Source organism: Anopheles bellator, chromosome 2 (assembly GCF_943735745.2).
Source record: "Anopheles bellator chromosome 2, idAnoBellAS_SP24_06.2, whole genome shotgun sequence".
Taxonomy (NCBI): domain Eukaryota; kingdom Metazoa; phylum Arthropoda; class Insecta; order Diptera; family Culicidae; genus Anopheles; species Anopheles bellator.
Window position 1 is genome coordinate 44605754 of NC_071286.1, and position 26857 is coordinate 44632610.

At 42.8% G+C, this 26857-nt stretch overlaps 9 protein-coding genes across 15 annotated transcripts; 4 read left to right on the forward strand and 5 right to left on the reverse strand.

Annotated features, from left to right (window-relative positions):
• Window positions 1–110: 110 nt before the first annotated feature.
• LOC131212694 (prenylated Rab acceptor protein 1) lies at window positions 111–1472 on the forward strand. Its single transcript, XM_058206662.1, has 3 exons — window positions 111–328; window positions 399–608; window positions 724–1472. The coding sequence occupies exons 1-3, from the start codon at window positions 243–245 to the stop codon at window positions 1013–1015; spliced, it is 588 nt and encodes a 195-aa protein (XP_058062645.1). The 5' UTR covers window positions 111–242; the 3' UTR covers window positions 1016–1472.
• LOC131212692 (F-box/LRR-repeat protein fbxl-1) lies at window positions 1244–6757 on the reverse strand. Of its 7 annotated transcripts, XM_058206655.1 has the most exons (6): window positions 4652–4669; window positions 4131–4332; window positions 3964–3990; window positions 2782–3106; window positions 1727–2717; window positions 1244–1651 (listed from the first exon to the last, which is right to left on the reverse strand). In XM_058206655.1, the coding sequence occupies exons 2-6, from the start codon at window positions 4215–4217 to the stop codon at window positions 1516–1518; spliced, it is 1566 nt and encodes a 521-aa protein (XP_058062638.1). In that variant the 5' UTR covers window positions 4218–4332; window positions 4652–4669; the 3' UTR covers window positions 1244–1515. The 7 variants fall into 7 exon arrangements, with proteins under 7 accessions (XP_058062638.1, XP_058062642.1, XP_058062643.1 ...); XM_058206659.1 differs by lacking the exons at window positions 3964–3990; window positions 4652–4669 and adding an exon at window positions 5846–5970 and having other exon boundaries at window positions 1245–1651; window positions 4131–4224; XM_058206660.1 differs by lacking the exons at window positions 4131–4332; window positions 4652–4669 and adding an exon at window positions 5846–5966 and having other exon boundaries at window positions 1245–1651.
• A 740-nt stretch (window positions 6758–7497) lies between these two features.
• On the forward strand, window positions 7498–8666 carry LOC131209260 (tRNA-uridine aminocarboxypropyltransferase 1). The gene has a single exon (XM_058202281.1). The coding sequence runs from the start codon at window positions 7593–7595 to the stop codon at window positions 8559–8561; it is 969 nt and encodes a 322-aa protein (XP_058058264.1). The 5' UTR covers window positions 7498–7592; the 3' UTR covers window positions 8562–8666.
• LOC131209261 (signal peptidase complex subunit 1) lies at window positions 8603–9173 on the reverse strand. The gene is made up of 3 exons (XM_058202282.1): window positions 9087–9173; window positions 8877–9023; window positions 8603–8794 (listed from the first exon to the last, which is right to left on the reverse strand). Exons 1-3 carry the CDS (start codon window positions 9108–9110, stop codon window positions 8675–8677), a joined length of 291 nt encoding a protein of 96 aa, XP_058058265.1. The 5' UTR covers window positions 9111–9173; the 3' UTR covers window positions 8603–8674.
• Window positions 9174–9565: 392 nt separating this feature from the next.
• On the forward strand, window positions 9566–12349 carry LOC131212617 (uncharacterized). Its single transcript, XM_058206550.1, has 3 exons — window positions 9566–9757; window positions 10077–10631; window positions 10704–12349. The coding sequence occupies exons 1-3, from the start codon at window positions 9727–9729 to the stop codon at window positions 11240–11242; spliced, it is 1125 nt and encodes a 374-aa protein (XP_058062533.1). The 5' UTR covers window positions 9566–9726; the 3' UTR covers window positions 11243–12349.
• Window positions 12350–14088: 1739 nt separating this feature from the next.
• On the reverse strand, window positions 14089–16517 carry LOC131212618 (calcineurin subunit B type 2). The gene is made up of 4 exons (XM_058206551.1): window positions 16243–16517; window positions 15760–15799; window positions 14809–15107; window positions 14089–14600 (listed from the first exon to the last, which is right to left on the reverse strand). Exons 1-4 carry the CDS (start codon window positions 16243–16245, stop codon window positions 14430–14432), a joined length of 513 nt encoding a protein of 170 aa, XP_058062534.1. The 5' UTR covers window positions 16246–16517; the 3' UTR covers window positions 14089–14429.
• Window positions 16518–18974: 2457 nt separating this feature from the next.
• LOC131207583 (uncharacterized) lies at window positions 18975–20284 on the reverse strand. Its single transcript, XM_058200203.1, has 2 exons — window positions 19984–20284; window positions 18975–19915 (listed from the first exon to the last, which is right to left on the reverse strand). The coding sequence occupies exons 1-2, from the start codon at window positions 20282–20284 to the stop codon at window positions 18975–18977; spliced, it is 1242 nt and encodes a 413-aa protein (XP_058056186.1).
• A 1259-nt stretch (window positions 20285–21543) lies between these two features.
• LOC131208511 (ataxin-10) lies at window positions 21544–23253 on the forward strand. The gene is made up of 4 exons (XM_058201285.1): window positions 21544–21671; window positions 21753–22588; window positions 22652–22918; window positions 22999–23253. The coding sequence occupies exons 1-4, from the start codon at window positions 21595–21597 to the stop codon at window positions 23178–23180; spliced, it is 1362 nt and encodes a 453-aa protein (XP_058057268.1). The 5' UTR covers window positions 21544–21594; the 3' UTR covers window positions 23181–23253.
• Window positions 23048–24521, reverse strand: LOC131208512 (putative GPI-anchor transamidase). Its single transcript, XM_058201286.1, has 4 exons — window positions 24449–24521; window positions 23666–24385; window positions 23419–23591; window positions 23048–23328 (listed from the first exon to the last, which is right to left on the reverse strand). Exons 1-4 carry the CDS (start codon window positions 24512–24514, stop codon window positions 23247–23249), a joined length of 1041 nt encoding a protein of 346 aa, XP_058057269.1. The 5' UTR covers window positions 24515–24521; the 3' UTR covers window positions 23048–23246.
• Between the last annotated feature and the right edge of the window lie 2336 nt (window positions 24522–26857).

Here is a 26857-nt window from a genome sequence, read left to right on the forward strand (position 1 = left end):
TCATTATGTGAACATCCAATCGGCACATCTTGTAGCTCGATACACATAATTTAACATCCGTTAACAAATTTCCTTTCGAACAAGCGACCACGTCAACGTGTCAACATCAACCGTAAACAAAGGGATTATTTTCGACAACAGAGTATTTTGGATAAGCTGATCAGAGCAATCGTGGAAGATAAATTAAAGATTTGAGTTGTCCCATCGCATCGTACCGTTAATTTCCTTTCCTCAGGCGAACAATGGAGGCTCCAGAAGTGCATATCGACGTCAGTGGCAACATGGAACCAGCTAAACAAGAGCCAAAACTGGCTTTCAACTTTTCCTCGTATGTAGCACCCACAACAGGCTTTAACTCAGCTATTTCATCGTGTAATTTTTATATTCGGTCTCGGTAGATTTACTAATATCTCCACGCGTATTCCCGGATTTTGGGAACTGTTGCGTCTCAGCCGGCAAAATATTCGACCGTGGTCTGAGTTTCTCCAGACTTCGAACTTCAAAACCGTCGCAAATGTCTCTAGATTGACGAATCGCATCATTCGGAACTTGGCCTACTTTCAAAGCAACTATCTCTTCGTGTTTCTTGGGCTGATTGTTTACTGTCTGTAAGTCCCGATGATTACTAGTGCTACAATAGCTACATTGATTCGAACAAGAAATTCAACTTGTTCCCTTTGCGGACCACAATGTTATAATTTATTCGTTTCTTTCCCGCTACAGATTAACTTCACCGCTCATACTGATAGTCCTGGGAGCAGTTATGTACGCTTGCTATAAGATCAAGCAAAACGCCACTCCGATGGCCTTTTTTAGCCGCCAACTGAACACAAATCAACAATGTGCGGCCGTGAGCGTTGCGGCTGTTCCCATACTTTACCTAGCCGGAGCAGGTGCGGTTATGTTCTGGGTGCTTGGTGCCTCATTTTTTGTGATATCTCTTCATGCTGCCTTCTACAACATTGACGCGATCGTAACAGAAGATATGGAATCTTTCCTATCCGAAACGGTGTGAGCAACGGATCATTAGACCTAAAGGAAGCGATTGTTTAACATCATCTCTTTGCATGAAAAGCTTGATTGGTAAAATGATTAAATCACTTGCTCATAGCGTTGTAATTCGAAACATCTACAACATCAATTAACGAACGACTAGTTAAACTATGCGATAGAATGTATTTTCATAATATCCTTGTATTCTAACAAGCCAGTGAAGTTTGCTGGCACAAAATAAAAAAAAATGTAATAAGTTTTTAACCAAAGAATTACATGTGCTGATGATGAAACACGAAACAGGCATATTGGCAGAAAATAGTAGTCGAAATTCGCATCCGAATGGAAGTGTGCAGTGAACGTGAACAAACTCTTTCTTTATTTCTGAAGTGTTTTGCTCTATATTTCAAAACAACTGTGGAAAAACGCAAAAGAGTAACAATCAATAAAACCATACGTTACAGAGGCCCGTAGCCATCCTTTTTTCGTAAAACATTGGAAAATATCTCATTAAACAAGCGACTAGTTGAAGATCAAATCGTTGTAGTTGCTGAGCACATGATACGCCGATACGCGACAACTGGTAGTAGTGCGCACAACAGTTGTGCGATCAGCGCGTTCGAAATTGGCCTTCACCGTTTCATAGTAGCGGCCATCACTGAAAAAATATCATAAACATTTCGTAAATTAGTTCGCCTCATAGATAGCAAGCGTAAACCACAGTCTAACTCACTTCAGCACAAGACAGCGCAACTTTAGGCACTTCACGCGTAGCAAATCGATCGCCTTCTGGCTTTTGTCGGAGAAACGAAGATTTTCCGGATCCCAACGAAGCTCCAGCCGTTCCAGCTTGGTACACGCTGACCCGATTGTGTCCATCAGTTGATCGACGTGTATATTACCGCTCAACCGCTCCGTCGTGCCCATTACGATGATGCGGATGTTGGTAAGCACCGGCATAATCGTCATCCACAGCTGATCAGTGATGTGAGTCATGCCCGAAAGAACACACGCCTGCAGCTGAGCGCCGTAGCGCGTAATGAACCGGGCCAACGCTTCGTCGGACAGGTTGTCCGACGAGTCCAGATCAAGCGCGATGAGTGTTTTCGGGTTGCCACCTTCCATCCATGCCTTCAGCACGGAATCGTTGAACCCATTAATCTGGCCTGCACTAAGAAAACGCAGCGTCGGTATTCTAGTGAGCAGATCAATCAGACATTCGGTCGACAGATCCGTTCCCGAGATGTCCAGTTCCTGCACCGAGCACTTGTCCCATTCGGCCTGCATAACGTACTCGGACTTGAGGTTGGTGCCGTTCATCAGCAAACACTTGAGCTGCTTCGAACGGGCAAGGAGGGGCTTTAGAGTTGAACCCGTTACTTTGTTACAATAGTTTACGGCCAGACACTCAAGCTGGATGCAGTTCGAGCTGAACGCATCGATGTGCGAGTCATCGATAAAATTGATACCGTACAGATTGATCACGCGCAAGTTCGGGGTAGCGGACTTCAGCTTGTGCACGTTGATCACCTCGTAGATTTCTTCTTCCTCTTCTTCGCCCTTTTCGTACGTACCGATCAGATGCAGTACTTCGAGGCCATTAATGAAGTTGTAAATTTTGCGCATGAAACCCTCCATGAAGATCACCTCCGACAGGCAGATACACATGTAGCGCAGTTTTGCTGGAAATGCCTGCATTTCGCTAAAGTCGTGCAGCTGCATCGCTAAAAATCGGAATGAATAGGATTAGTGGCAAATAAATTATCGATCTCTTAATCGCCTTCTCACCGGTTGAAAAATCCAACAGCATATGAGTAAGGTTTGGACATTTTGAGGACAGTTCGTGCAGCACGGTATGCGTGATCAGTTCGATCGGAAGCTCGATGTAGCGCAGAGAAGGACCAAATCGGACTGATATCAGCGAGAGCAGGGACTCTAGTGAGCCCACGTGTAGACCTGATACTTCCGGGCGCAGGGACACGTTCTTCCACAACTGAGTGTTGTAGGCCAGGGTACGCCAACGACGGCATATTTGCGCCATGCGGCATATTTCCAAGTGGCTGAGGTAGGAAAAAATGTGCAATATCACCTTATCCGGCAGCTTCTCAATAGACTGTGAACAATAAAACGTAATGTAGGGTCAAGGAGTGCCAGGCGGTGTCCACGGTTCAATCTATTTTTGGCAAGGTAAGAACACAACGGAGCATACGGCACCACTTGTAGTGACAACAAAAATTAAAGCATGTAACACAGAACATATTTATCAAACCGTATTTGCGAACGGGCTTTTGCCATCCTCAGTGAAGTAAAGCTGCGAGGCTTCCAGGGCCACTTGGTTCCACACGTCGCTCGAGATATCCATCTTGCGCCACTAGTCTCCTGTGCTGCGAGGTTACGAATAGGGTGCAAACAATAGGCCACGTGAAACACACTGCACACGATCCTTGCGATTTTCCTCTTGAGTCTTTCAGCTCAATTTTCCACAAGAGGGTGAAAATTTTAACATCCGCAACCGACCGAGATAGGTGAACCAGCCAATGTGTGCGTATGGTTGATCGTACGCATAGATCTCGCATTCTGAGCGGCTCTCTTTTTGTTATCGCACGGGTTTTGCTAGAGATCAAGCTCAGAGAAATATTTTCATAAGTGCTCACACAATGTTTAAACCATGCTCTGAACGGAACGCTCACGGCGCTTAGTTCAATGTATGTGTGTGGATAATGCTAAAATTAAACAACGCTGCCGTATGCTACGAAAAATCCCAGCATTCGCCATTCATTCATCAGCACATGCGCGCTCCTTGGACCAGTCCGCTCCGGACCGAAGTACCCAGAAACAAGGGATTAGTCTTGTTAGTAGAAGTGCAGGAGTTAGTAGGTACAATGAGTGATCAGCATGCAAATCATACGTTATGCTACTGGTTGCCAAGGATACGGAAAGTCACGGAATGTCCTGCTAAGTGATACTAACCGTTCCAGCTGAATGACCAAAAAATAACTGTAGGAAGATAAGAAGCAAGCTGATTACTAGGCAACGACTAGACTCAGTAGGTAAACCGAAGATACGGGTTTTGGTTGAAACGCAGCGAAGCGAGCAGAAGCTGGTGGGCAAAACGACAGTTGGGGATAGTGTCTTACCATTCGACTACGCCGAAAACTTCCACTAGAGAAACTATCGAGACGGACAATGGAGGAAGAAATGGTTATCGCATTCCAGGCGTCCATCTTTTACCTGTTATAGTATGAAGCCAGACCTCAAAAACTATAGTACGATTTTTTTAATATTATGCACTATTTTGTGTGAACCTCACTATAAAATTACAATTATGCCTTTCTCGTTCTGAAATTCAAAAGTTTTGTTTAAAATAAAACACATTTGTTTTCACAAGGGAGCCTGAATCTCTGATGAAATGATTGCTTTTATGTGCCGACTATATTTTGCATTTTTTCTCCATTAACCGTATTTCGTAGTTAATAATAACATCTCAAAAGATGACCTTTGACGTTACTACTTTTGGGATAGTTTTATACAGAGTTTCACTTCACTGACTAGAATATGATTCACAGTCACTTGGAAGAAAGAGCGCGTGGTCACCGGTACGCCGTGTTGATGAATGATGATACAGACGCAGTAGAAAAAATAACATATGTGTTCACACCCGATTACTTTCTCAGTACCATTGGACTCAATGGCATTCTTCACGAAGTAACGCGATCACACTGAATGTTGCCGATCGACCAGACCGAGCCCGATAGCTTCCGAGCCGAGATGCCAATCACATGTAAGAGTGTTCTCGGATAAAACTTATAATTAAAAGTGATTCTACGGTTCGATGTTTCACGCAGTCGGATTGTTTGCCTATGTGTGCAAAAGCTATCTTCCGCACCCCATCTAGGCATTGGAACGTAACCGCGAAAGAAAAACCATGTTTTCGTTGTTTAATACAATTGTTACCTTTCTTACGCCGGAAGTAAAAAATCAAATTGGATCAAATTCTCTAGCAGTAATTTTGTTTTTGTCTTTTTTTGAAACTGCCACTATTATTTTCACACTGTATGTGAACAAGTGTGCCATGTTTTTAATATTTTTTAAAGTCCATTCAGGCAACATATATAGTAATACAACGTTTACATTAATTAAAGATCTGATATTCCGGTAGTACATTGAATGCACTCAATATTGAACACTTAAAAAAGTGTCTTTATAAATATTATGTTTTAGTTTTTTACCCTTTTGCCGATTAAAATTACACCAATGTGCGCGATTTGAATGAAAGTACCGCATGAGAACACGTTGTTTATTTATCTGACACATTTTCTTCGTTTCTTATTGCTCAGCCGCCCGAGGTCATTGGTCGATTTCGTTTTCCTAGACCGTAATATTTCGCAAGGTACTGGTGCGCAAAACTGCATAGTCTGAAGCATCATTTTCCTTTTCTTATGTCACAAGATCGGCTGCGCTGGTGTTTTAAAATGATGCCAAAACCTTGGTGTCTAACAAGACATTGTCCTTGGCAAGTCGTAATGGTGCGTTGGACTTTCGTCAACAATTTTAATGACGACTCTTTGAGAGCTACAGCAGCCGGGATTCCCTCAACCGGAATTACCGGCAGTGCCTGGCGCGAGTACAATAAATGACGCACCAATGTGAGATGAATTGCTGAAAGCATTTCTTTGGCTGCTTACACTTACTCATCAGGTGAGTTGAACCATTAGCTCGACACTTTCCTGGCGCGTCAGTCACTCATAGCATCAAATTACAGTAAAAATAGGACTCTTCGATCCTCGCGATCAAGTGTCACTATTTATTTAAGAATGGAAATGAAACTAAGTCTAAATGACACCTCGCCTACCTGAGATGGCCGTTTCCTGAACGTAACTGGGAAAAGTAAATCCATGTCTTTGCCGTACACTTCAACTATTTCAAGATAATCACATTTGCTTCTGGTTGAACTATGCGAAAGGCGAATCACTACTTTGGCGAATCACTAGAGACTGTCGATCCGAAACTCAATCGAAAACGATCTGCACGGCGTTTCACATGTCGCTAACGAGGGGCCTTAATTGTATTGAATTGCATTTGTATTGATCACATTGAAGGCGCGCTGTAGTTTATATAGGCACACGTTTCACGAGTGTGATTCCAATGGAAGCGCCTGGTATTTCATACGAATATATTAAGAAAAAACTGAGGATCTTCAGAAATGAAACATAAATTGGAATTTACATATGTACATATAAACCCGATTTAATAACGAAATTTGTCTATCAATATAAGTCTAAGACGAACAAACAGACTGTAAAGTTATTATTCGTTAGTCACTAAATAATCATGCTCATGCTAAACATTCAAGTTTGTTTGAATGTAATACACTTTAAATGTTATCCATCACACAAACGAAACTCGTCTAAGGCATATTGGACGGTTGTTATCGCATTTCTCACTAAATAAAAAATCGCTCGTCAAACAATAAACATTCCTCTACCGTTGGCTTGGCGCCTCCACTACTATCGGTTTTGCAACTTACACAGTTGGATATGAAAACCGCTTTATGATTATCTTCTTCATCGTGCATGTTGGTTCCGAGTAGCAGATTGGCGATACTTTGCCGTTGCTTAAAAGTGCTCATGGTTGCTGTACTTTTGTTTCGTAACACTTTTCACAGTAATCGATTTTCCGTGACGCTTTCCTCGACTGGCTGGTAGCGTTTCCAAAAGCAAACTAGCAGAACTGATCCACGGTGTTGCTGCTAAACGCTCAATGCTGATCAGTCGATCATAAGCTGTTCGAAGCATGGCCATCACAGTTTTGTTCTTTTGCTTCATTGAAAACAGTGTGCATTCCGTTGCCCGTGTATGAGTAGGCTCGATTTAAGGTGACGATTTATTTATATTGGCACATTATTTATATTTATAATTATTAAACTCATCTCCATCTTTATCCGACGCCGTTGAGCTCACCAAACCGTTTGTGATTGGCACCCGTTTCCATTGCCAAGGTGTCTCGTGTTGCTCTGCGTTATGCCTCTTGCCAACTCCTGTATTGATCACAGGCATATGTTGCTGCTGACATGACCATGTGAGATTAATTACCGGGCGTCTCAGGATGCAAACGAAACGGTAGAAGCCAGGATGCACAAAAATGCATCTCAGCAACTGGCTGACCGTCGCGTATATACTAGGTCAGTCTCGAAGAATGGTTACCCAGTTCGGACGATTTGTTGTATTTGTATGTATTTGGATGTATTTGTTGTTCGATTCGATGATCGCGCTAGTTCTGTGTGGTCAGAGTTCTTCATCCTTGTTAGTTTCAAACAAATGATGTTTTATTCTGCGAAAACTTCAAGTCGCTTAAGGACGTCTGTAGAAACCGAAAACATAAATTCGTTAATTTTTCAAGAAGAATTCAAAACGACGTAACGCTCTCGTAACGCCTGTAATGTCACTTTCATCAACAACAAAAAACATCCACACGATATAAACAAATCGAAACTCATCCGACAAAGTGTAGTGTATTTATTATTCACTCATTTATTCCTAGACGGTTTGATATTCGCAAAAGAAAGCCATAGGATACCAACTATTAGTACATTTGTAACTATGTCATCTGAAGAAGCATCGACGAGAACTGACCCCTTTGAAGGAATGGAGATTGCCGACACCGACTTCTTGATGGATGTGAAAGGGCGCAGCCCATGTCCGGTGTGCCAGCGATCGAGAAAGTTCTTCTGCTACACATGCTACGTTCCGGTCGCTGGAGTAGTCGACCGTGTTCCTCGAATTACGCTTCCCTTGAAGGTTGACATAATTAAACATAAAAACGAAATCGATGGCAAAAGCACGGCCGTCCACGCAGCAATACTTGCACCGGACGATGTTACAATTCATACATACCCCAACATCCCCGACTATCGCGAGGAAGAAGGAGTGGTTCTTATATTTCCCACACCAACAGCCCTGACGGTTGCTAGTTTGTTCAGCGGAGAAACTTATCAAATGAAGGAAAACTACGGCCTTCCGAAAGGGTATCACATGGGCACTTTGTTACGCTTCCGATTACACGACATCGTTGATGCACACGTGCAGCAAAGCGAAAAGGAAGCGGCGGAACCGAGTGGATCAACCGAGTGGTCAAACATTCCCGTACGACGAGCGGTCTTCATCGACAGTACTTGGAACCAGTGTCGCGGGATCTACAAAGATGAGCGGCTTTCCAGTCTCCGGACGGTAGTGATCCAAAATAGAATATCACAGTTTTGGCGCCACCAGCGAAATAGTCCTCGGTGGTTTCTTGCGACGGTAGAAGCGGTCCACCAATTCTTGATGGAAGTTCACATCGCTGCCTGGGGGCTCGACAGTCGCTACCGCGGCTTAGAACACATTCACCTCAAAAAGGACGCAATCGCGGAAGGTCGTATCTTTTTACCGGATGCGCAGGAATCGGAAGCAGTAAAACCGTACAACGGCCAGTATGACAACATACTATTTTTCTTCCGCCACATGTATAACCTGATACACAAGTATTACGATCACGAAAAACTTAAGTCTTATCGAAGACCAGTGTACTAGAGCATGAAGAGAGATAAACAAGAGACGGCTGTATTGTTCAATCGAGGAACGGATCGTTATAAATTTTATTGCAAACGCTTGTCGCATAGACACAGCAAAAAGCTACTTAGTGATTAATTTTTCTTTTTCTTCTTCGTATCATCGGACGAGCTCTGTGTTGTTTGGGAATCTGGTCGAGGTTTTTGCCAGTTAAGCGGTTTCTTACGATAAATTGGCCACGGTGGAATGGTGAGCTATGAGTCGTGAAGAAAATTAAGACTATTATGATAGGACCAAACGATGCTTATAGTGTTTGTACGGATCAAATATACTAACGAGAGAAGCCAGTACAACGCCGGCGATTAGAATGTAAACGGTTTGCGAAAACTGTTGAATGATGTAGCCCCATAGTAGTCCGACCGCACCGAACAAGGTGATGATGACCCGGGAAAGCTTTTCGGCCCTTCCTTGGCCCTCAAAGTCCTGCAACAGTTGGATCTTGGCGTAGTCTACAAACAATCTTGGAATTGGCCACGAAATACATACCATATGAGTCGCAATGTTAAGCATTTTGCAATTTTCCGGGACAGAGCCAAGTGTTTTTCTGTGCCAAAGTGGCAAATGTAAAATCAACAAACACGTCAGAAACGGCGTTCGCGATTGACGTTTGAAGCCAAGATCGGTAAACGTCAACGGAATTGACATTTTTGTAACAACCGTGGTGATTTCAATTTCCCGTTTTTTCATATTTTTATTCATTTTTTTCAATTGAAACATGCATTTGAAATTTCCTGAAAGAACTTTCGTTCGAAAGAATTCTATCATGTTGAACTTATTACCATATTGAAACAAATGTGGAGCCAGTTTTACATTGTTTTGATTTCGTTCTGCGTTCCTGGTCTCTGCCGGTGACAAGTGCGAGTGTTTTCATCTCTTCCCCCCGCGGTTTCCTTTTCTCGCCCATTCGAATGCATTCTTTCTTATACACCGAGTACACAGAATTGGTCATTGCGTTTTCCGACACTGATTGTGTTGCATTATTTTCTGTTTGCTTGTTGCACTTTTAAACCTTGATTTGGCCTTCCGCTTATCGGCTAGCTATAAGTGTTATTTGTATGCATTATTTTATCACATTTTCATTTAAGTGGGAGTAGTGGATAAAAACAGTGCCGGTGTTAAATAAACAATGTCGAAGCCGAACGTTCTAGTATTGGGTGGTAAGTGCGGGTTTGTAAGGGAAGGAAAGAACATCTCGTTGCGCAACCGTCTACCTACTGCCGTGCTTCTGGTCATAATTAAGTTAATGTCACATAATTACGCTAGTCGCCTGTGATCGATATCCTGTGCCGCGTTCGTTCGTCTTCGTGTCATGGAAGCCTGGAACACGTTTTACGCTACATGCTGCGCTGCGTTATTCGCGCAAGCCGGTTTCCCAGCATGACCCCGAGATAATCTCCGTTCATTGCCACCAAGGACTTGTTTTAATTTTTTTGTTATAATCTTTCTTCTTTCGTACTCAACTTCAATCATGTAAAGGATGTGGATTCATCGGACGACATCTGGTTCACTATCTTGTAACGAATGATCTCGCGGGCCGCATCAGAGTGGTCGATAAAATGCCTCCTCTGATGGCGTGGCTCAACCGGGCTCACAGCGAAGCGTTTGCCGACGAACGTGTCGAGTTTATTAGCGCCAACCTGATCAATTCCACATCCTGCGACGTAGCGTTCGGAACACGATCGATCCGTAGCAATGAAGACTGTGGTGGCTGGGATTTTGTGATAAACTGTGCGGCCGAAACGAAACCAGGACAAACTGGTCCTGTGTACGAGGAAGGCATACTGAAGCTGAGCATTAACTGTGCAACTGAGGCCCTGAAACATCAGGTCAAGCGCTATGTGGAACTAAGTACCGGAAGTATGTGTTCGGACGAAAAAATACCGCAAACTGAAAACTGTCCCATCGAACCATGGACTATGGTGGGCAAATATAAAGCAAAGGTGGAGCAGGAGCTCATGTCGATGGACAAGCTGCCGTACACCATTCTACGTATCCCAATTTGCTACGGTGTAGCCGATCGCAAAGGATTAAGTATGTACTACGGATAAGCTGGATTAAGTACGAAGAAACAATCCCTTTCACTGTTTTTTGTCTTCATCTTAGCCCCCCGAATCATCATCGCCGGGATTTATAAATATCTCGGGGAAACCATGAAACTTCTTTGGACCGGAACGATGAAAATGAACGTGGTGCACGTTGAAGACGTGTGCGGCAGCATCTGGAAGTTGTTGCAAACGGATGCCACCGTACGAGAAACAATAAACGTCTGTGATGATAGCAATGCAACCCAGGCGATGATCAGTGAACTGCTTGCGGATATTTTCAGCATTAAGATCGATTTTTGGGGCGTCACGATGTCGAACGTGACCAAGCTCGATATGGCCGGTGCCATTGAGGAAATCAACGATCGTCATTTGGGGCCGTGGGCTGAGCTGTGCCAACGGGACGGGGTGCTAAATACTCCACTTACCCCCTACATGGATCAGGAGCTGTTGCACCACAAGCACGTGCATTTAAGCAACGAAAAACTGAAATCGTTCGGGTATAGGCTTCGTCGTCCTCAAATTACGCGCGAAGCGTTAGAGGAGATAATTCAAGATTTCATTGCAATGAATCATTTCCCTCGAACTTTACTCTACTAAGCTCCATTTTGTAGCTGGGTAGCTCATATAGATAAAAGCACCTCTGGCAACATTTTACTTGAATCATTCAGCAATATGCATTAAACTCTGCATTTGATTTAATAAGAAGATAAACCGGATCTCTCAAAGGACAGCTTGCAGGCAAAAAGACAGAATGATTCAGACCCGTTTTCACGGTGCGGTTAAGAAACGAACGCCTAGCGTTTTGTCGATCGCTACGATGAAGCTATGAACAATATTTGCCGTGCTCTAGATTAGATAGCTAATTCAAACTACAGCACTTGAAAAAGCCGCGATGAAGCATTAGAAAAAGGGAAAGATACATAGCATTTCTTGGTATACGTTATAAACTGTTAAGCTCATACTGACCGTACAGCATGATTTAGTTTTCGTGCATTTTTATCGCCATTCCAATTGGTGTACCGTTTTGCGATTGTTATTGTGATTAAAACTACGTGGTAAAGATGGAAACGACGACACTGAAAGTACTTATACGATTACTCTATAAGATGGTACTTTATGTGGTGTTAGGCAAAAATTTTCCATGTACACATATTATGTGCCTCTATAAAACGGAAACGTTATAAATTATAAAGACCATTGACGAAGGCAATGGAACGGCCAACAAATTTCGCAACACAGGGACAAACATTAGAATCGGTACATGTATTACGAACAACGACAACAATGTGAGTTCTGTGTATGCACTCACCGTGCCTTTAAGGTACAACCTCAACGTAGTTTCTTCATAGAAGGAAGGTTAAATAATAAAGTTGGGCATAACTTATCAAAGTTTATCGTTCATGTGGTTCCAACAAGTGAATTCTCTTTCCAGCAAAACTAATTCGTTTAAGATAGAATCCATCTTTATTCGTAAGGTAAAAGTGTACAGTATCTCTCTGAAATCCGGTTCTAATTTCGCGCATTATATTTGGAAACTGGCATGCCTGTGCCGTTCGTTATGCTCGTATCTTTGTGCCTGGATAGCTAAATTCTACGCGATCCTTTCTAAGAGATTCTCACAATGCTACTGTAACCTTGATTAGCTAAATTTGAACTCGTTACTAGATGATCTGTTTCTCATTTTTGAATTCGATCTTCTTAACGAACTTAATTTGATTTCATCTGTGCCAGAAGAGCCAGATTTAAACTAAAAAGGTATCGCGTACATTTTGTTATCTTGCGACACTAGTTTCGAGCTAACGACGGCACGTGTCGGCTGCAGGAAAATCACTTGGATCGAAGCATGGTGATTTCCGCAACTTACACTCCATGTTACTTCCCTTGCCAGCTGTTCTAAATCTTTTTTTGTAATCCTTTCAATAGAGTTACTCCTAACCTAAGAAACTGTATAAGAGAAAAGGGCAAAATATGGCTTTAATTTTTTTTCTGGGTGCTTGGTATTTCAAATTTGATTAACAGAATAATGAGCTGTGATTCAGTTGCATGGCCTGCCGCGAAAGTGACTGTGAACGCAACTGTCGACAGAATACTTGACGATTCATGGTGCGTATGATTGGCGTTTGATGCCTAGAAATGGCGTGCTTGATTCTACTTCCGCATGTCAATTATATAGTTCGTTTCTATGCGCAAGCACTGATCAGCGTTTTCTCGCGAATGCGATCTTCGGCTTGGGACTGTTTTGCCTTTCATAATTGTCCCTATTCCACGATAGAGTACTTTAAGAACTACGTTAACAGATCTGCAACGTTTTTGTAAGTATGTAGGTAATGGTCTTCCGATATAATTAAATATGCTTTATGCTTTGCTTTTGGTTTTCTTCCCGCTCTCGATCCCCTGCTGACGTAACATATTAGTAAATTAATGATTTGCCCGTTGATATAGCAATGATGAAAAACCATTTACCTTCTGCCATAAAGAATCGTACTTTAGTCGAATTACATTTTCTATAGTATTAGTGAATGACATGTGAGTGCGATTACGGTTACTGTGAACTGTGTTTTTGCTTAGTTTTTGTCTTCGATCATCTTTGTATCAGTTACAAAATAGCGGGTTTTCCGGATGCAACGCTTTTACTTGAATAATGTTTTCATTGCTAAACTAACATACTTTACCTCACGTCGGAGGCCTTAGACGATTGCACAGTTCAAAGCATTTACATCGGAATCTGAAAGAAGTCGGCCTTATTTTTGCGATTGAACATACCGTAACAGGTTGAGCTATAAAGAGTTTGTAATTTACATTTTGCTATTGATGTGTTATCCCCGGGTGCAAACATTAAGATAAAGAAAACATGCGACATGTGGGAAAGTAAAAAAGAAAAAATAACCAATGGACCACTACGCGCGCGATACGGAGGCAAGTGTTAAAGCAGTGTTCGAACTTGTGAGCGAAACGTAGGAAGGGCTAGTAAATAACTTAAAAGATGTTTCATTCCATACTGTTTCGTCTTCGCTGGCGCCTTCAACACACTTTTCGCAGTTGTAGTTTTAATAATTTTACTGGTCTTGACTATTTCCGTTACTTAACTACACTGACTTACATAGGTAAATATAGTTTATTAAAACAAAACGAAACACTGAACAACTGAATGCTATGCATACAAGTGTTGTCCTTTCGATTACCATAATTTTACCAACACAGTTTTTACCGCAACCTCCCGCAGAGGACACGAGACATCAACAATAAAAAGGGGAAGCCGATAAAGCACCAGCCCCATTCTTAAACATGTACGAACAAAACAAGGACGCGATGGCAAAAAAGAGGAACAAATCAAATGGTTTCGAAAACAGAGCCTAATAAGAACCATGTACCGCGTGAAACGACGATTCTTGCGTTAACTGCAAACAAATATACAGAGCGCCGCTCGGTTGTACTTTCAGCTGTGGGGCGAGATAGTCCTATCACACGCAGCAGGTGATATTGATGGAAGCAGGGTAGTGGTGTAGAAAATATCCAACAGCACTCCTCAGCACAGTTATCTCCCTACTCTGTTATCGACCACGGAATCGCTGGTACAGGTAATAGTAACAATGAAAACGACGCACTTTCACGCATAGTCGACATACAAAACGGCGTCCCTCCAGTGGGGGCACGTAGAATAGCTAGCTTTTAAGTTTGTAGTTTTGTCCTTTTCATACAAACACACACACAACCGTCAATGGTAGCATGTGGTTCGCCGGTAGGGACAGAGGGCAGCAAAACGATCGGGACCTACGGCGCCCGCTTAAACATCGACAACCATCTTTTTGTGTATGTCCGTGTTGCCGACGACTGAGCAGAACTCTTCAAACGAAATTCGACCATCTTCATCCTTGTCCGCGAACACGATCGTCTTATCCACGATCTGCTGCAACTGCGTGTCCTTCAAATTGTTTCCCACCATCATTTTCAGTACCTACAAAAAATGGAGGATACAAATTGTCATTCTCTAACCAAACATTACAAGGCAGTCTCTTTTAGAGTTGGCCACAAATCGTGCGCGCCCGGTGTGTGGCATTGGGGCTAACTTATTTATAGAACCGACTCAAATTCAAAATCTGTTCCGAGCCGGGCATGATTTATCAGTAAAGTAACAAGTTGCCCAGCGTGGGCTGTCAGCTCACCTGAAATAGTTCCCCATTCGAGATGAAACCATCGTTGTCCATATCGTATATTCGGAAGGCAAACTTTAGTTTCGACAACTTATCACCCTTAACGCTGAACTGTGATACGCCTTGAATGAACTCCTTAAAGTCGACCTCGCCGTTACCGTCTGCGTCGAAGATATCGATTACACGCTGCACAAGTGGGTTTTGTTGCAGCTCCGGCAAGGACATGAACTCGTCGATGCTGAGGGCTCCCGAGTTGTCCAGATCGAGCTTCTTAAACCGCTTTCCGAGCCGGCGAATCTCATCGGCATCAACTAGCGAAGAGAGGGGAAAAGAGGAAAAAGGATCAAATGTGTGGAACTACTAACAACGCGTATGTTCTAAATCGCGACCTTCCAAACATTTGTCCAACGCTCTCAATGCATCATGTTAAACAAATAGCTAGCAGATGTAACTGCCCAACAACTGACACGAGGCGAAAGATAAATGGTATAAATAATATAGACTCATCAACAACATTTGCGAGTGTTGTTGATGCACGCGACGCCCCAAAGCAGATTGAACGGTGTAACGTTAGATCCTTTTTACAGAAATCGCCAACGCACACTTCGTAGTTCTTCCTTAAAACCGTTTCTCACGTTTATCTGTGACAAGACCTTTCGCAATGAAAGGAGAAAATCGATAAAACAAAACGTCCGTCAGAGCAGGCCGAGGACTCGAATTTCCGTACCGACGATTTCTAGAGTATCCCGCACTGCCTTTAAACACACACACAAACACATATGCATAGAAACTTGCACTCACGCTGGCGTGCGCCTGTTCATCCATTTATCATTCGCAAACTACACAGCTCCAAATATTCGTGGGTACACTACAAAAAAATCTCCGCCCTGCTCGTAGTTCGAAGTACAAGCAAACCGTTCCAACAGATAGCAAGATGTTTTTTTTTCTTTTCGATGTACTTACAGTTTGAGCAAAGCTCCATTGGCAGCGACGTTTCATTTCCCTGCAAATAAAAAGGACGATTTCGGTGAGTGTGCGATGAAGAGATGTAACCGTCTAACGTGAAGGTGATAAAGGGTGTCTGGCTGCTAGGAGCGAGCCCACTTTAGTAGGGGGAAAATTGTAGCATCCCGCAAATGTGCATTTTCCGTGGCCAACAGTCTAAATAGCGGCTACAACACGGTCCAGCTGATCAGCGAACGGCCATTTGCCATACACCGTAGGGCCCAGATCTTATTCCGTATGTGGTAAGTGACCATTTTTTTCTGGTCCTCGCTAGTCATCGCATTAATACGAGCTGAGTGCGCGTGTGTATGTTTTTTTCGCTCCGTCTTGGCATTACTGCAAATTTACTTACTCGGCGAAATTAAACTGAATATTTCGTCATTTGGCAGCACGAAAACAGAGGTCGAAGAGAATGTGAAATGAAAAACGAAAATTACTTACCATCTTTAGTACTGTTGCGTTTTCCTTGGTGCAAGCAGACCACCGAGTGTCACTAGTCGCGTCGTGCTGAGTGAAATTTCTAGTTGCCCGAAGGTGCTCTACGAAACTACAAAACCTGTGAGACAAGCAACAATCTCGTCGCAGTTTTCACAATATTTCTGCGGTTCTGAGTTTTAGCGTTGAATTTCAGCGGCGTCGACAAATATTCGATGTCAAAAACGCTACGACGACGAAAATTGCTTGGCCTCCTTCGCAATTTTCAACTCTCCAAACTCCAAACGTATCGCTTGTTGGCTCTCCTGAAGCATTTTTACGAGAGCGCGACATACTCCGTATGTGAGCCATTGGCAAGAGAAAGAAAAGTAGTACACGACGAACATACGGCACCTGAAGGTGCGAAAGAGATATCTTTCTTTTTCCGTGCAATTCGGCGAGCATGAAGTGAGAAAGAGAGTAGGCGTAAAATCGGCCCAAGCACAAAAAGAGAGTCAAGTGAGTAGCTCACTTTGCCCACACTTTGTCCTGTAGAGCTAATTTCGCCGATAAGTAGATTTGAATGTGACGTTAAATACTGCACAACATGTGTCCACAATTATGATATTAAATAATAACGAATGTAAATACACGCAGAAAATAATTTAAAAACTCAAATCACAGTTCAATAACCTTCGCGAAGCAATGAGCATTATGTTTCAAAAACTGCTTTCTAAATGTGCTAGCATTTTAATCTACATTATAATGATATTTATGTTAACTATAAAATATAGAGGCAAATATCGGCTATTACTGCCAAACGCCTCTATAATTCAAAAGAAAAAAAACTATAAAATAAAAGACTGCTTTTTCTTCTTCTTCTTCGGGAATAACCGCTGAGAGATCTAATCCTGCGCCAGACACAAATTCTATGATGTCCGGTCTCTTAAGCCCGGTCCACACGCTACGATAATCGCTACGCAGACACATCGCAGCGTTTTTTACCGCCCTTAACGGTCCGTTTCTACGGGCGGGGGGTTGTTGGTCCCGCGCCAACCACCGGGAATCGATACCTTGGCTGGCTCTATCAGTTCTAAAATAAAAGATTTGGCCTATAAATTAATCAGGTCAAATTATAAAATCACCTTTCAATTTTACTTTTTGGCAAATTTGACTTTAAGGCAGAGACACTGCGTTTAGAAGCTTTCTAGAATTTTTATAATGTTCTATTCGTCATTGTGTCATTGTGTTGTAATTGTACATGCGTTTTTTCTCATCATGGCATCTACAAAATACTGACCATAAAATAAGGCAGATGACCTCATCTGCCTATTACTGCTCTTGAACTTTGTTAATCTCGTCCTTTTTTTCTTGTCTTTGTTATGAAGAGACCTTCGTAGGGGGAAACAAATTAAAAGATTAAAGATGCCTTTCCGCCACGCCTCGCGTATTAATTTTTACAGTCATCCTAATTACTCATAGTTTTTTAATCCATTGGCTTATAAATTTTTGTTTCCTTCGAAGTTCGTCAACTGCAAGGATATTCAGTAACCGAGGGCTGTCAACACGGTAGGCGTGGCTTACGAGCACATCCTTGGAACTGAGAGACCGTGCAGAAATTCTACATACCCGCTTCCATCCCCTCGTCTTCGCAACGTCTTTCTCTTATGTCCTGTGACCGACATTAAATCCTGATTTAAACCAATCAATAAAAATAAACACAAATCTTTATCCTATTAGCTTTCCATCTTGCTGATATGAGCAAACGGTTAGGTGACGACACGTGTACCGGATTGGCGTGTGGCGAAGGCATCATTTGAAATTAATTGAACAGCTCCGACGGTCGTATGCCGGTTTATGAAAACGATCAAAATTACGAGTGAACCGTGGTTGGGCGCGAGACCACCACTTCCCTTCAAGTGGAAGTCAAGCAGGATGAGGGGTTCGTTATCTTTTCAGCCCAGCCTCGGAGGGTGGCATAAAAGCACTGGTGGCAGCGTCCGATTTGTCACTTTGCTGCAAAATAGGTGACAAACACGTGCAATGATGATATGTTATGAATTTCAATTGAGAGGGATCCGTCCGAGCGGAGTCGTTCGTGTAATAATTGTGGGAAAAAGGATTAGCTTGGTTGATATCAAGCGGAAGAACTATCGCAAATGTGAGATACATTGAAAGGTTTTAGAACCGGCGTTTACTATTACGAATAGACTATTACAAAACCTCTTAAATTCATCACAACATAAAAATAGAGTGGTCAAAAGATAGATCGCTCAAATTTTTAAAAAATCAGCTCTGGATCTGCTCAACAGTCTGAAAGGTAATCGTTTATTCAACTTCGTTAAACTTCTGTATCTAGTAGAGGCAGCACGCTAATGTTTGACTAAATACATTAAATAATATGGTTAAGTGGTTGTCTAAAAATAAAGAAGAACCCTTCTTTCCGAACATTTCGTAAAAGACGATTATTTTGTGAATGGTGTTTTAAATGCAGCAATTGATAAACCGTTACCACAATCTTGTTGATATAATTTCCCCATTTCCCCAAGTAAGAACCGAATAGCAAGACGAACTTTGTGCATGGATGGTTATAATATTTATTGATGCTTCATTTTAGTTAAGTCAGCTTGTATCATCGTTTTTCATTGTTAACTAACATCGAAATGACGCAGACAGAGTTTTCTATTCTATTGCGGAAATACACCCCATGTGAAGTATTTTACTTTTCTAATATCGGATTTCTGTTCTTAACCACATGCTTACGCTTCTTTATTGATGGATCGTTTTGAGAAGGGTCCATTATCCTTAGAATTTTCGCGATCATGTGACTCCTTGACTACCGACGACCTGACCTGTTGGTTACGTTCTCGCTTAATTTCACTTTCAACCAAAGGAGGCACAACTCCATCACACGATTGTGGCATCAGAATCACATCCGTTTTAATGTGTAACCCGGCTCGAAAGTGGCCGCCAACGCCACTTCCACTCGGAAGATGCAACGATGTTTGCGAAGGCATTTTCCGTCGATTCTTGGCAGCACCGGAGCCAACAGATACCATCGTTGAAACTCTGCAACTTTTGACGGGAAGACACAGCTTGTTAACCAGCCTTATTTTTTCGATATCTGTGCACGCATCTGCCTTGGATTCCGCTTTAATGGCCCGACTAACTGAGACAGCGCTTTTGGCGAAGCTTCTTGGTGAAACGATCATCAGCAGATTGTTGCCATTTTCGCGAAAATTACCCGTGAAATGGTTTTCGTTGTTCGAATGTAATTGCTGATAGGGTTGTTGTTCCACGGCCAGCGGCGGTTGTTGATGAATGTGTTGAGTGCTACGCTGCTTCAGTGGAGAGCGATCGCTTGCTTCCTGCTTCTTCTGCCATTCGAGGACATTGGACAGCAAACGAATATACCGGATGGCCATGCGGAGTATTTCGTTCTTGGAAAGTTTCTTATCCGGCGGATGCGTTGGTACCAACTTGCGCAACTCTGCAAACGCTCCAGAAACATTCTGCTGTCGCCAACGTTCCCGGGTGTTGGTGAACATTTTTCTTACAACCGCACCAGAGCCATTGGCGCCAGCGGCTCCATTGCCAAGCCTAGTTCCGGCCAGATTTACCTCCGGTAATACCGACATTAAGGCCCCGCAGTCGTTTGCAGCTTGGTCTGAAATGTCGTCCCCATTTTTGATTATGGGGCCTGATCGAGAGACAAAAAATGCACCATTCGTTATCACTGAGTCGATGCTGATTATACCACGCACTAACCAGTATTCTTCAGATCTAGCTCTTCCATTTCATCGCTTTCGTTGGAGGAAAAGTCGGACATATCATCATCGGACACATCGTGCAGAGGAATAGGACTGCAACAAGGTTCTTCTCGACCCGTCCGACCCAGCAGTCCTGCGTCACTAGACCGCAGGGATTCGTCCGTTTTTCTCACTGCTGCAAACGCACCCGATACCGTGGCCATTACACTCGCATTGGCATTCTCGAAGGTTGTCAAGAGACATTTTGTTGAAGCTGGGAGTTTGGACATTTCTATGTCGTTACTTAAATTATTTTCCATGTTTTCACCAAATGGCTTCGACACCATTCCAAAGAAACACACCACAATCCTTTTTGAACGGGATCACACTACAATTAACACAACGAACTTTACTAGTTCCACAAGTTGCACGATTCAAAGTCCGCTTCCTTTCAAACTGCACCGGGAAATGCCCCGGAAAAACTTGGCAATCCTTTTTAAATCTCTCATCGCATCGCAAAAGTCGCTCAGCACCGCGCATGCCTGAAATACACCCTTTCAGGCTCCTCCTATCAATGGGCGGGGACTTGAATAAATATTGTAAAATTTATTGATTGTTTTACAAAGCAAGCTTGCATATTTCGGAACAAGTTGTACTACCTGACAATAAAAATAAGTAAGCCGCTAGCTGGTCTATGGATGATCCACAGAGCCAACTTAAACGTTATTTTATTTTTCTTCTTTAAAATCCAAAATAAAAGCATTATCTTCAAAAACTACTTTCTAAATCTGTAAGGAATGAGCTAGAATATTAATATACATTATAATGAAAGATTTTGCATAAATTAAACAGGTCAAATTAAAAAATCACGGTCCAAATTCACTTCTACACGATGTTGAGCATTGGGCAACTTTTTGTTTATTAGTATTTTTACCATGTACTTTTGGTTGGCAGAAGGTGTGAAACATTTATTTTTATGGTATTCGTGCATATACTCGAGCCCTTTTGCATTTTTTGTTAATGTTTTGGAGGAGTCCTTTCAAGAAACAATGATTTTAAGTTCTGCTTTGCAGAGTGATCTACAATAAACTACTCATGTTCAATATTCTATTGGTCTAGGCATGTTATTTAGTAATCTTAAGATATTTATTCGTTAGCCTTAAGAGTCAGCCTGTAAATGATCTGAGCTGCTCATAAAAACTAAATCACACTAAATTGTATTCCTGTCTAAATAGAGGCCTTTGAAGTCATTAAGTTAAGTTCCGGAATGCAATGTTTTAAACAAGAAAATCAATTGAAGAAACAACGAAAATCTGTTATTATATGAAAAAATGTTTGAGACTATTCGTCCAAAATATAACCAGATTTATGAAACTACCCAATTTTAAGAATCATAAAAGCTCAGTTAGGTACAAAAAGTTAAACAAGAATAAAGTATGAGAACAATGAGAAATAGTCGTAACGGGAGAAATTTGAAAAATGTAAACAATCATTTGGGCTACACACTGTCAAGAAAAGAAAACTGCTGCGCGCAGAGGTCAAACTTGACAGCTCGGAGTTCGCTCAACATCCACGGTGTTCCGGATTTTGCTTTATCGAGGGAATTGGTGTTTTTTGCAGCGGCGATAACATGATCGATCTGAAGAAAGATATTGCTGAACAAAATTACGAGCGTGTTTTGGAATCTCTCAATGCACTCAACGTTAGGTAGGTATCGGGTGTCTTTTGAATTATTTCTCTAGATGCAAGTAGTTATCGTCATCTCCCGTCCCGTTCTTGTTGCAACAGCGAAACCAGCTGCGATGACTTCAGACGCGAGGCAACCAATCTTTTTGAGACATTCCTTGTCTGTTACAACTCGCTGGATGCTTCCGCAATCTCTGTGGCCATGAAATGCTTGAATCTGCTTAAGCGGGCCTGCGCCTGTGGGGAATCGTTTCAAAACATCATTATCTCGCGGGACGGATTCCTGGAGCGCTTTCGTGTGATTCTGGTGGATGAGAAAGATACGGTCGCTGAAAACATTCGTGCCAGTTGCTTGCAGCTAATGGGCAATCTTTGTGTACAAAACAAAGCGAATCAGGAGAAGATTATCGGAAAGCTGCACCCATTCCTACTTGATAGTATAGTAGCGAACGATGCACTGGCCAATGCATCAGCTATGCTTCTATACAACGGATTCATCTATAAGGCGAGCGGTGTTAGCTTGAACACACTCCTCGAAACGCTGCTGACCAACGTCGAAATGAACCGCGTTCTGCAGCAGGATTTACCGGAGTTTGTGGGCATTTTTCTCGAGTATCTGATAAGTGAAAGCAATGAGATAGTGGATGTTCTCGAAGGGCTCGAGTTCAGCAAGAAGATGTTGTTGTACCGCTATCTCATCGAATATATGCGGCAGGAGGACCGACGGATCCATCCGATTCATCCGGACATCTTCAAACATCTTCTGGCCCAGTTCAAGCAGCAATCCGATGGCGTTCTCAAGACGGAAAACGTGCAACTTGATGGGCCGGCCACCGAGGAAGTGTTCACGCTGCTTGTTTACCTCTCGGACGCATCATGCATTGAACCATACTCATCATTCTTGCGCCACGATGGAGCGCTATTTTTAAACCTTGGATGTAAGTCTCGGGTACACCGCAGTGGCCCCGCCCGTATCTGATCCTTCCATTCACCCATTTCAGGCCTGTTGCGTCAGATGCAGCTACTCGGTAAATTGGGTACCGAAAACATCTTCACACCGGTGCAGAGCATTGAGGAAATGCTGAAAATCAAACAGGGCACCAGTGAGCAAAACATTGAGGCCGACATATCCTACTCACTGCGATCGGCAGTAGTAAAAGCCCTTGCTAATATGGCGTACAAGTCGAAGAAAAATCAAAAACTAGCCAGGGATATGGACATAATGGCGGCGATATTGGACTGCACCAGTCTAGATGCACGAAATCCTCGTAAGTGTATAAACAGAAAACCGGATTGATTGTGTTTTGTTGTAATTGTGTTGTTGTTTGGGTTCGGTTTGCTTCGACAGTGATTAAGGAATGGAGCATATTGGCCATACACAACCTGTGTGAGGATAATCCAGAAAACCAACAGTTCATCTCTAGTCTCACGAAGCTTGCAATGGCGGAAAACTCACTGCTAAAGGAGTGTTCTGCGGGAACAATTCGGATTGGTTCCGATGCCCAGCCGTACATCAGTCGAAAGAAGTAGCGTGGTGTTGACAACGATATTGTTATTACTATTTTATATAATAAAACTATGTTGCGTCTTGCACGACTAGGAACGTTGGAACAGCTTGCTGGGAAACTGCTCGTAGAACAGAAGGGCCTGCGGTTCGCTGATGGGTTTTTGCTGAATTCTGAAAAGAAACGATACTTCAGCATAACCCGTCCTCGTTTTCCGCCCTAATAAAGCTAAACGTTTTTGGGATTTCATATCAACTACTTACAATGCTTCTTCGGGAATGGTAGATAATGTAACATTGACTACATCGGAGGATATCTCGGTCGGGCGCACCGACCCAAAAAAGTCCGTAATAGGGACTTTGAAAGGATCCTTCGGGTAGAGATCCTTTCGCACGCCTACAGTCGAGATGCAGGCCCGCTTTGGGCACACGGTAAGCTACAGAGGAGAAAAAACACAGAAAACCAGGGCGTTCAAATGGTGCAAATCTTCGATATCTGTAAATTACTCACGAAATCACCCATCGTTTTCTTGCTGTTCCATTCGACTCGTTCCAGGAACTCTAGCGCATTGTAAGTGTATCGATCGATAATATACACCCCGATGGCCGGATCGATGTGATGGGAGAGTGAATCTTCACCCACCAAACTGCTCGCCACGGCCAGTATGTTGGGGGAGTAGAACTTTTCGTACATAGAGGCAGCCTGGCAGGTATCGATCATAAAGAACAGCTCGTTGTAGCGCTGCTTTTGCCACATTTGCTCAATCGCGTCCGCCAGCTCTTGGTTAGTGATCTCTTCCGAATCCTGAAACTTGAGAAACCCGTCGCCCCCGTGCCCGGTGAGGTAGATGAGCACATTGCTGCCCGAATCGGACAGCAGGCGCTTCGACCGAGCCGTCCCGTTCTCGTTGCGTCCCGTCAGAAGGCGGACAAAGTTTTCGACGGTTACCTCGTAGCCCCGATAGTCAACTTCCACGTCCGTACCGTACACATTTATGTGCTGCTTGGCATTGTTGAAGACCGTGGCTGGCCGAGGGTTACGCGCGTTGCATGCCATATCGTCGGCAACCATTAGCAGAATCTGACTGTCTGGAATACCCAGCCGCTTCACCGAACGGTACACCGACAGCACGTTCGCAATGTGTCTGTAGTTGAACCAGAACCGCGAAGTGTCGACCAACACCGCCCAGTTATTGGTGTGGGAGCTGCTCGTCACAAACTTGGCCGGAAGCTACGGAATCAAAAACCGTCATTATCCTCGCTGCTAACTTGCCATCCCTCACAGAAGCAGTACCTCAATTTCGTTGGCATGGACCAAAACGCTCCAAAGAAGCACCACTATCGATTGCACCAACATCATTCCGCTCGTTTATCGTTTATTTCTCTACTTCACAGTTTCATCACAAATCACACCTCCGTAATCCGAGCAAAACAAAGTGAAATGTCAATTTGACGTTTCACGTGCCGGTGTTTCTACAGGGTGGCCCATCGGCAGCGTGCGAGAATGAGAATGTGGTTATCTCGCTCTAGCGTCGGATGTCTCTTTCCCGCCGCAAGTCAAAATTCTCACTCTCACTCAAGTGAGAAGTGAGAATGAGCAGAATTTGCACAGTGAGAAGAACTTCGATGTTTTATTTATTGTTTGTTATTAAAAAATGTATTGTAGTGTTATATGTTATTAAACAAGTGTTTATCGTGGAGTGTAGTGTCCGAGGAATTATACTTGAAAATAATACTTAATTATAATTAAAATTATAATTATAATAATAAAAATTATACTTAAATGATCCAGACTAGTGTTGCATTTTTCATTCGGCGATGGTTCTGGATGGCTTATTGCGTAATGGGTGGCTAATCGAAATGATTATTAATAAATATATATATAATATATATATTATAACATAATTATATATAAATATATTAAAGTTATAAACAATGTGGATCGTTAACAGCTAGGCTGTCAGCGTTATTATTATTGATGGATGGATTGTTGTTTTCTGCCAGCGAACTAAGCAAGATAAGACCAAGATATAGTGAAAGATATTCTATTTAGTGATAACACATCTGCATTTCCTCATATTCTTTGCCCGTATAGCGCAGCCGACAAGCAACTCGCCCTGAACAATGGGACCGATCCGGTTGACAAGCAATCCCATGGAGCCCAAAAGCCGGAATACGGAATGCAGTTTGCTGGGCCCCTGCGAGTACCCCAGCTTCCCGGATTGGACGGTCCTACCTGCTCATCCGGATTGGCGGAATTCTGCTAGCCAAGGGTCCCTGTACCGAACATCCATCAGCGAACAAATCCTGACCAAACTATCGCTTTCTGAGAGACTAATATTTATATCAGTTTCTGTATTTATTACCAAGATTACTATTTCTATTCAGTGAACACTTAATGCAATATGAACTCTTAAAATATGTTGCAATACAAAAGAATGATGCACTTGATGAATAGATGACGGTAACGGTATATTATCATTATTTAATAAAACAGTTAATATAGTATTTGCGAGTTGAGATTTCGGGGGTGACGGAAAGAAAGAAGAAAAAAGTCACACGACATGCTAAACCGCAATTTATGGTCTATGGTGAGCCGATCAACCCAAATTGGTTTGTACCTGAAAAGGTCCTTTCGTTTGAAGCACCCCTTTTGCCCGGCTACCTGTGTCACTCTGTCTGGTCCCGACAGGTAGTGGTGTCCCGGGCACGGGCCCTTTTCCACACGCGGGGTTTCATTCATTCGGACGATCGTCGTAACGGTATCGATCATCAGCTGATCCGGGGCTCCGGGGCACACGCTGCACCGGCACGCTGCAGCCGGTAGAGAATGCTAAAACAAAAAAACCTGAACAAAAAACAAAAGGACTGTTTTAGGGGAAAGGACATCTATGCCTCTATGCACTTGGTGCAGGTACTTTTGATGTGACGTGTCGGGGTATGATCAATTGTTGTTTTGGGACCAGCATTCGCCCAGTGAGCCTCGTGTAATACGGTACGATTGCAAGGTGTTTGCTTTCCAAGTGATAATTCGAGTGAGATTTGTTTCTTAATCTGTTGAATTCGGAGTGCCAAGTGCTTTTTTGTGTGCCAAATCAAGGTAAGTTGTGTCTTTCGTAACGTGATAGTGTTAACTTGTTGCTGTAGCTCGATGAGGTGATGTACTTTGCTGAGTGCATCTATGCGTATACCACAAGTGACCGATACAATTTATTTCTAATGCATTCCAAATCTGGGTGCAAAAAATTCAATGAAAAAACATTTTCTTTAAGTGGTGCGGTGCGGCTGATGAGTTTGATCACGGGCGCGTGGCAGATGCAACATATTTTCATATCTGTTTTTCCTTGCTGCAGAATGTCTTTTGCACCCAGCAAACGAGGAAGGTTCGAGTCGCCCGCGGAGCAGCAAAGGCAGCAGGCAAGTCCGAACCAACCAGCAGCCAATAAGGTTAGTCAATCAAAACTCTACATTGTATATTTCAATAGTGTTGATAGTAAAGGAAAAATTCAGTAATATTCGGAACAAGCCAAATTCCTCCTACGTGAAAACAAGTGTATCCGCAGAAACCAAATGTATTACTACTTAACAATTATTAAGCTTAACCTACTTATTACATCCATGGATAATATTATGAAACATGTGTTGAATCTCCATTACTTTTTCTCGGGGCATTATAGAAAGTTCGGTGTACACATACTGCATC

Bases quoted from the DNA above. Each gene is read 5' to 3' on its own strand.
- LOC131208512 (XM_058201286.1), bottom strand. From the start codon at position 24,514: ATGATGTTGGTGCAATCGATAGTGGTGCTTCTTTGGAGCGTTTTGGTC. The intron at 23,592-23,665 runs GTGAGTAATTTA...TCTCCTCTGTAG, and splicing joins AGAAAACGATGGGTGATTTC to CTTACCGTGTGCCCAAAGCG. The intron at 23,329-23,418 runs GTAAGTAGTTGA...GTTTCTTTTCAG, and splicing joins ACCATTCCCGAAGAAGCATT to AATTCAGCAAAAACCCATCA.
- LOC131212694 (XM_058206662.1), top strand. From the start codon at position 243: ATGGAGGCTCCAGAAGTGCATATCGACGTCAGTGGCAACATGGAACCA. The intron at 329-398 runs GTATGTAGCACC...CGGTCTCGGTAG, and splicing joins CTGGCTTTCAACTTTTCCTC to ATTTACTAATATCTCCACGC. The intron at 609-723 runs GTAAGTCCCGAT...TTCCCGCTACAG, and splicing joins GGGCTGATTGTTTACTGTCT to ATTAACTTCACCGCTCATAC.
- LOC131212692 (XM_058206655.1), bottom strand. From the start codon at position 4,217: ATGGACGCCTGGAATGCGATAACCATTTCTTCCTCCATTGTCCGTCTC. The intron at 3,991-4,130 runs GTAAGACACTAT...ATCTTCCTACAG, and splicing joins GTTTTCGGCGTAGTCGAATG to TTATTTTTTGGTCATTCAGC. The intron at 3,107-3,963 runs GTTAGTATCACT...TATTGTTCACAG, and splicing joins TTGGTCATTCAGCTGGAACG to TCTATTGAGAAGCTGCCGGA.
- LOC131207583 (XM_058200203.1), bottom strand. From the start codon at position 20,284: ATGGAAAATAATTTAAGTAACGACATAGAAATGTCCAAACTCCCAGCT. The intron at 19,916-19,983 runs GTTAGTGCGTGG...TCTCTCGATCAG, and splicing joins GCTAGATCTGAAGAATACTG to GCCCCATAATCAAAAATGGG.
- LOC131209260 (XM_058202281.1), top strand. From the start codon at position 7,593: ATGTCATCTGAAGAAGCATCGACGAGAACTGACCCCTTTGAAGGAATG.
- LOC131208511 (XM_058201285.1), top strand. From the start codon at position 21,595: ATGATCGATCTGAAGAAAGATATTGCTGAACAAAATTACGAGCGTGTT. The intron at 21,672-21,752 runs GTAGGTATCGGG...TTGTTGCAACAG, and splicing joins CTCAATGCACTCAACGTTAG to CGAAACCAGCTGCGATGACT. The intron at 22,919-22,998 runs GTAAGTGTATAA...TTGCTTCGACAG, and splicing joins TCTAGATGCACGAAATCCTC to TGATTAAGGAATGGAGCATA.
- LOC131212617 (XM_058206550.1), top strand. From the start codon at position 9,727: ATGTCGAAGCCGAACGTTCTAGTATTGGGTG. The intron at 9,758-10,076 runs GTAAGTGCGGGT...AATCATGTAAAG, and splicing joins GAACGTTCTAGTATTGGGTG to GATGTGGATTCATCGGACGA. The intron at 10,632-10,703 runs GTATGTACTACG...TCTTCATCTTAG, and splicing joins AGCCGATCGCAAAGGATTAA to CCCCCCGAATCATCATCGCC.
- LOC131209261 (XM_058202282.1), bottom strand. From the start codon at position 9,110: ATGCTTAACATTGCGACTCATATG. The intron at 9,024-9,086 runs GTATGTATTTCG...CAACTGTTGCAG, and splicing joins TTAACATTGCGACTCATATG to GACTTTGAGGGCCAAGGAAG. The intron at 8,795-8,876 runs GTTAGTATATTT...CACGACTCATAG, and splicing joins GCGTTGTACTGGCTTCTCTC to CTCACCATTCCACCGTGGCC.
- LOC131212618 (XM_058206551.1), bottom strand. The intron at 15,108-15,759 runs GTAAGTACATCG...TCTCTTCGCTAG, and splicing joins AATGGAGCTTTGCTCAAACT to TTGATGCCGATGAGATTCGC. The intron at 14,601-14,808 runs GTGAGCTGACAG...CATTTTTTGTAG, and splicing joins CGAATGGGGAACTATTTCAG to GTACTGAAAATGATGGTGGG.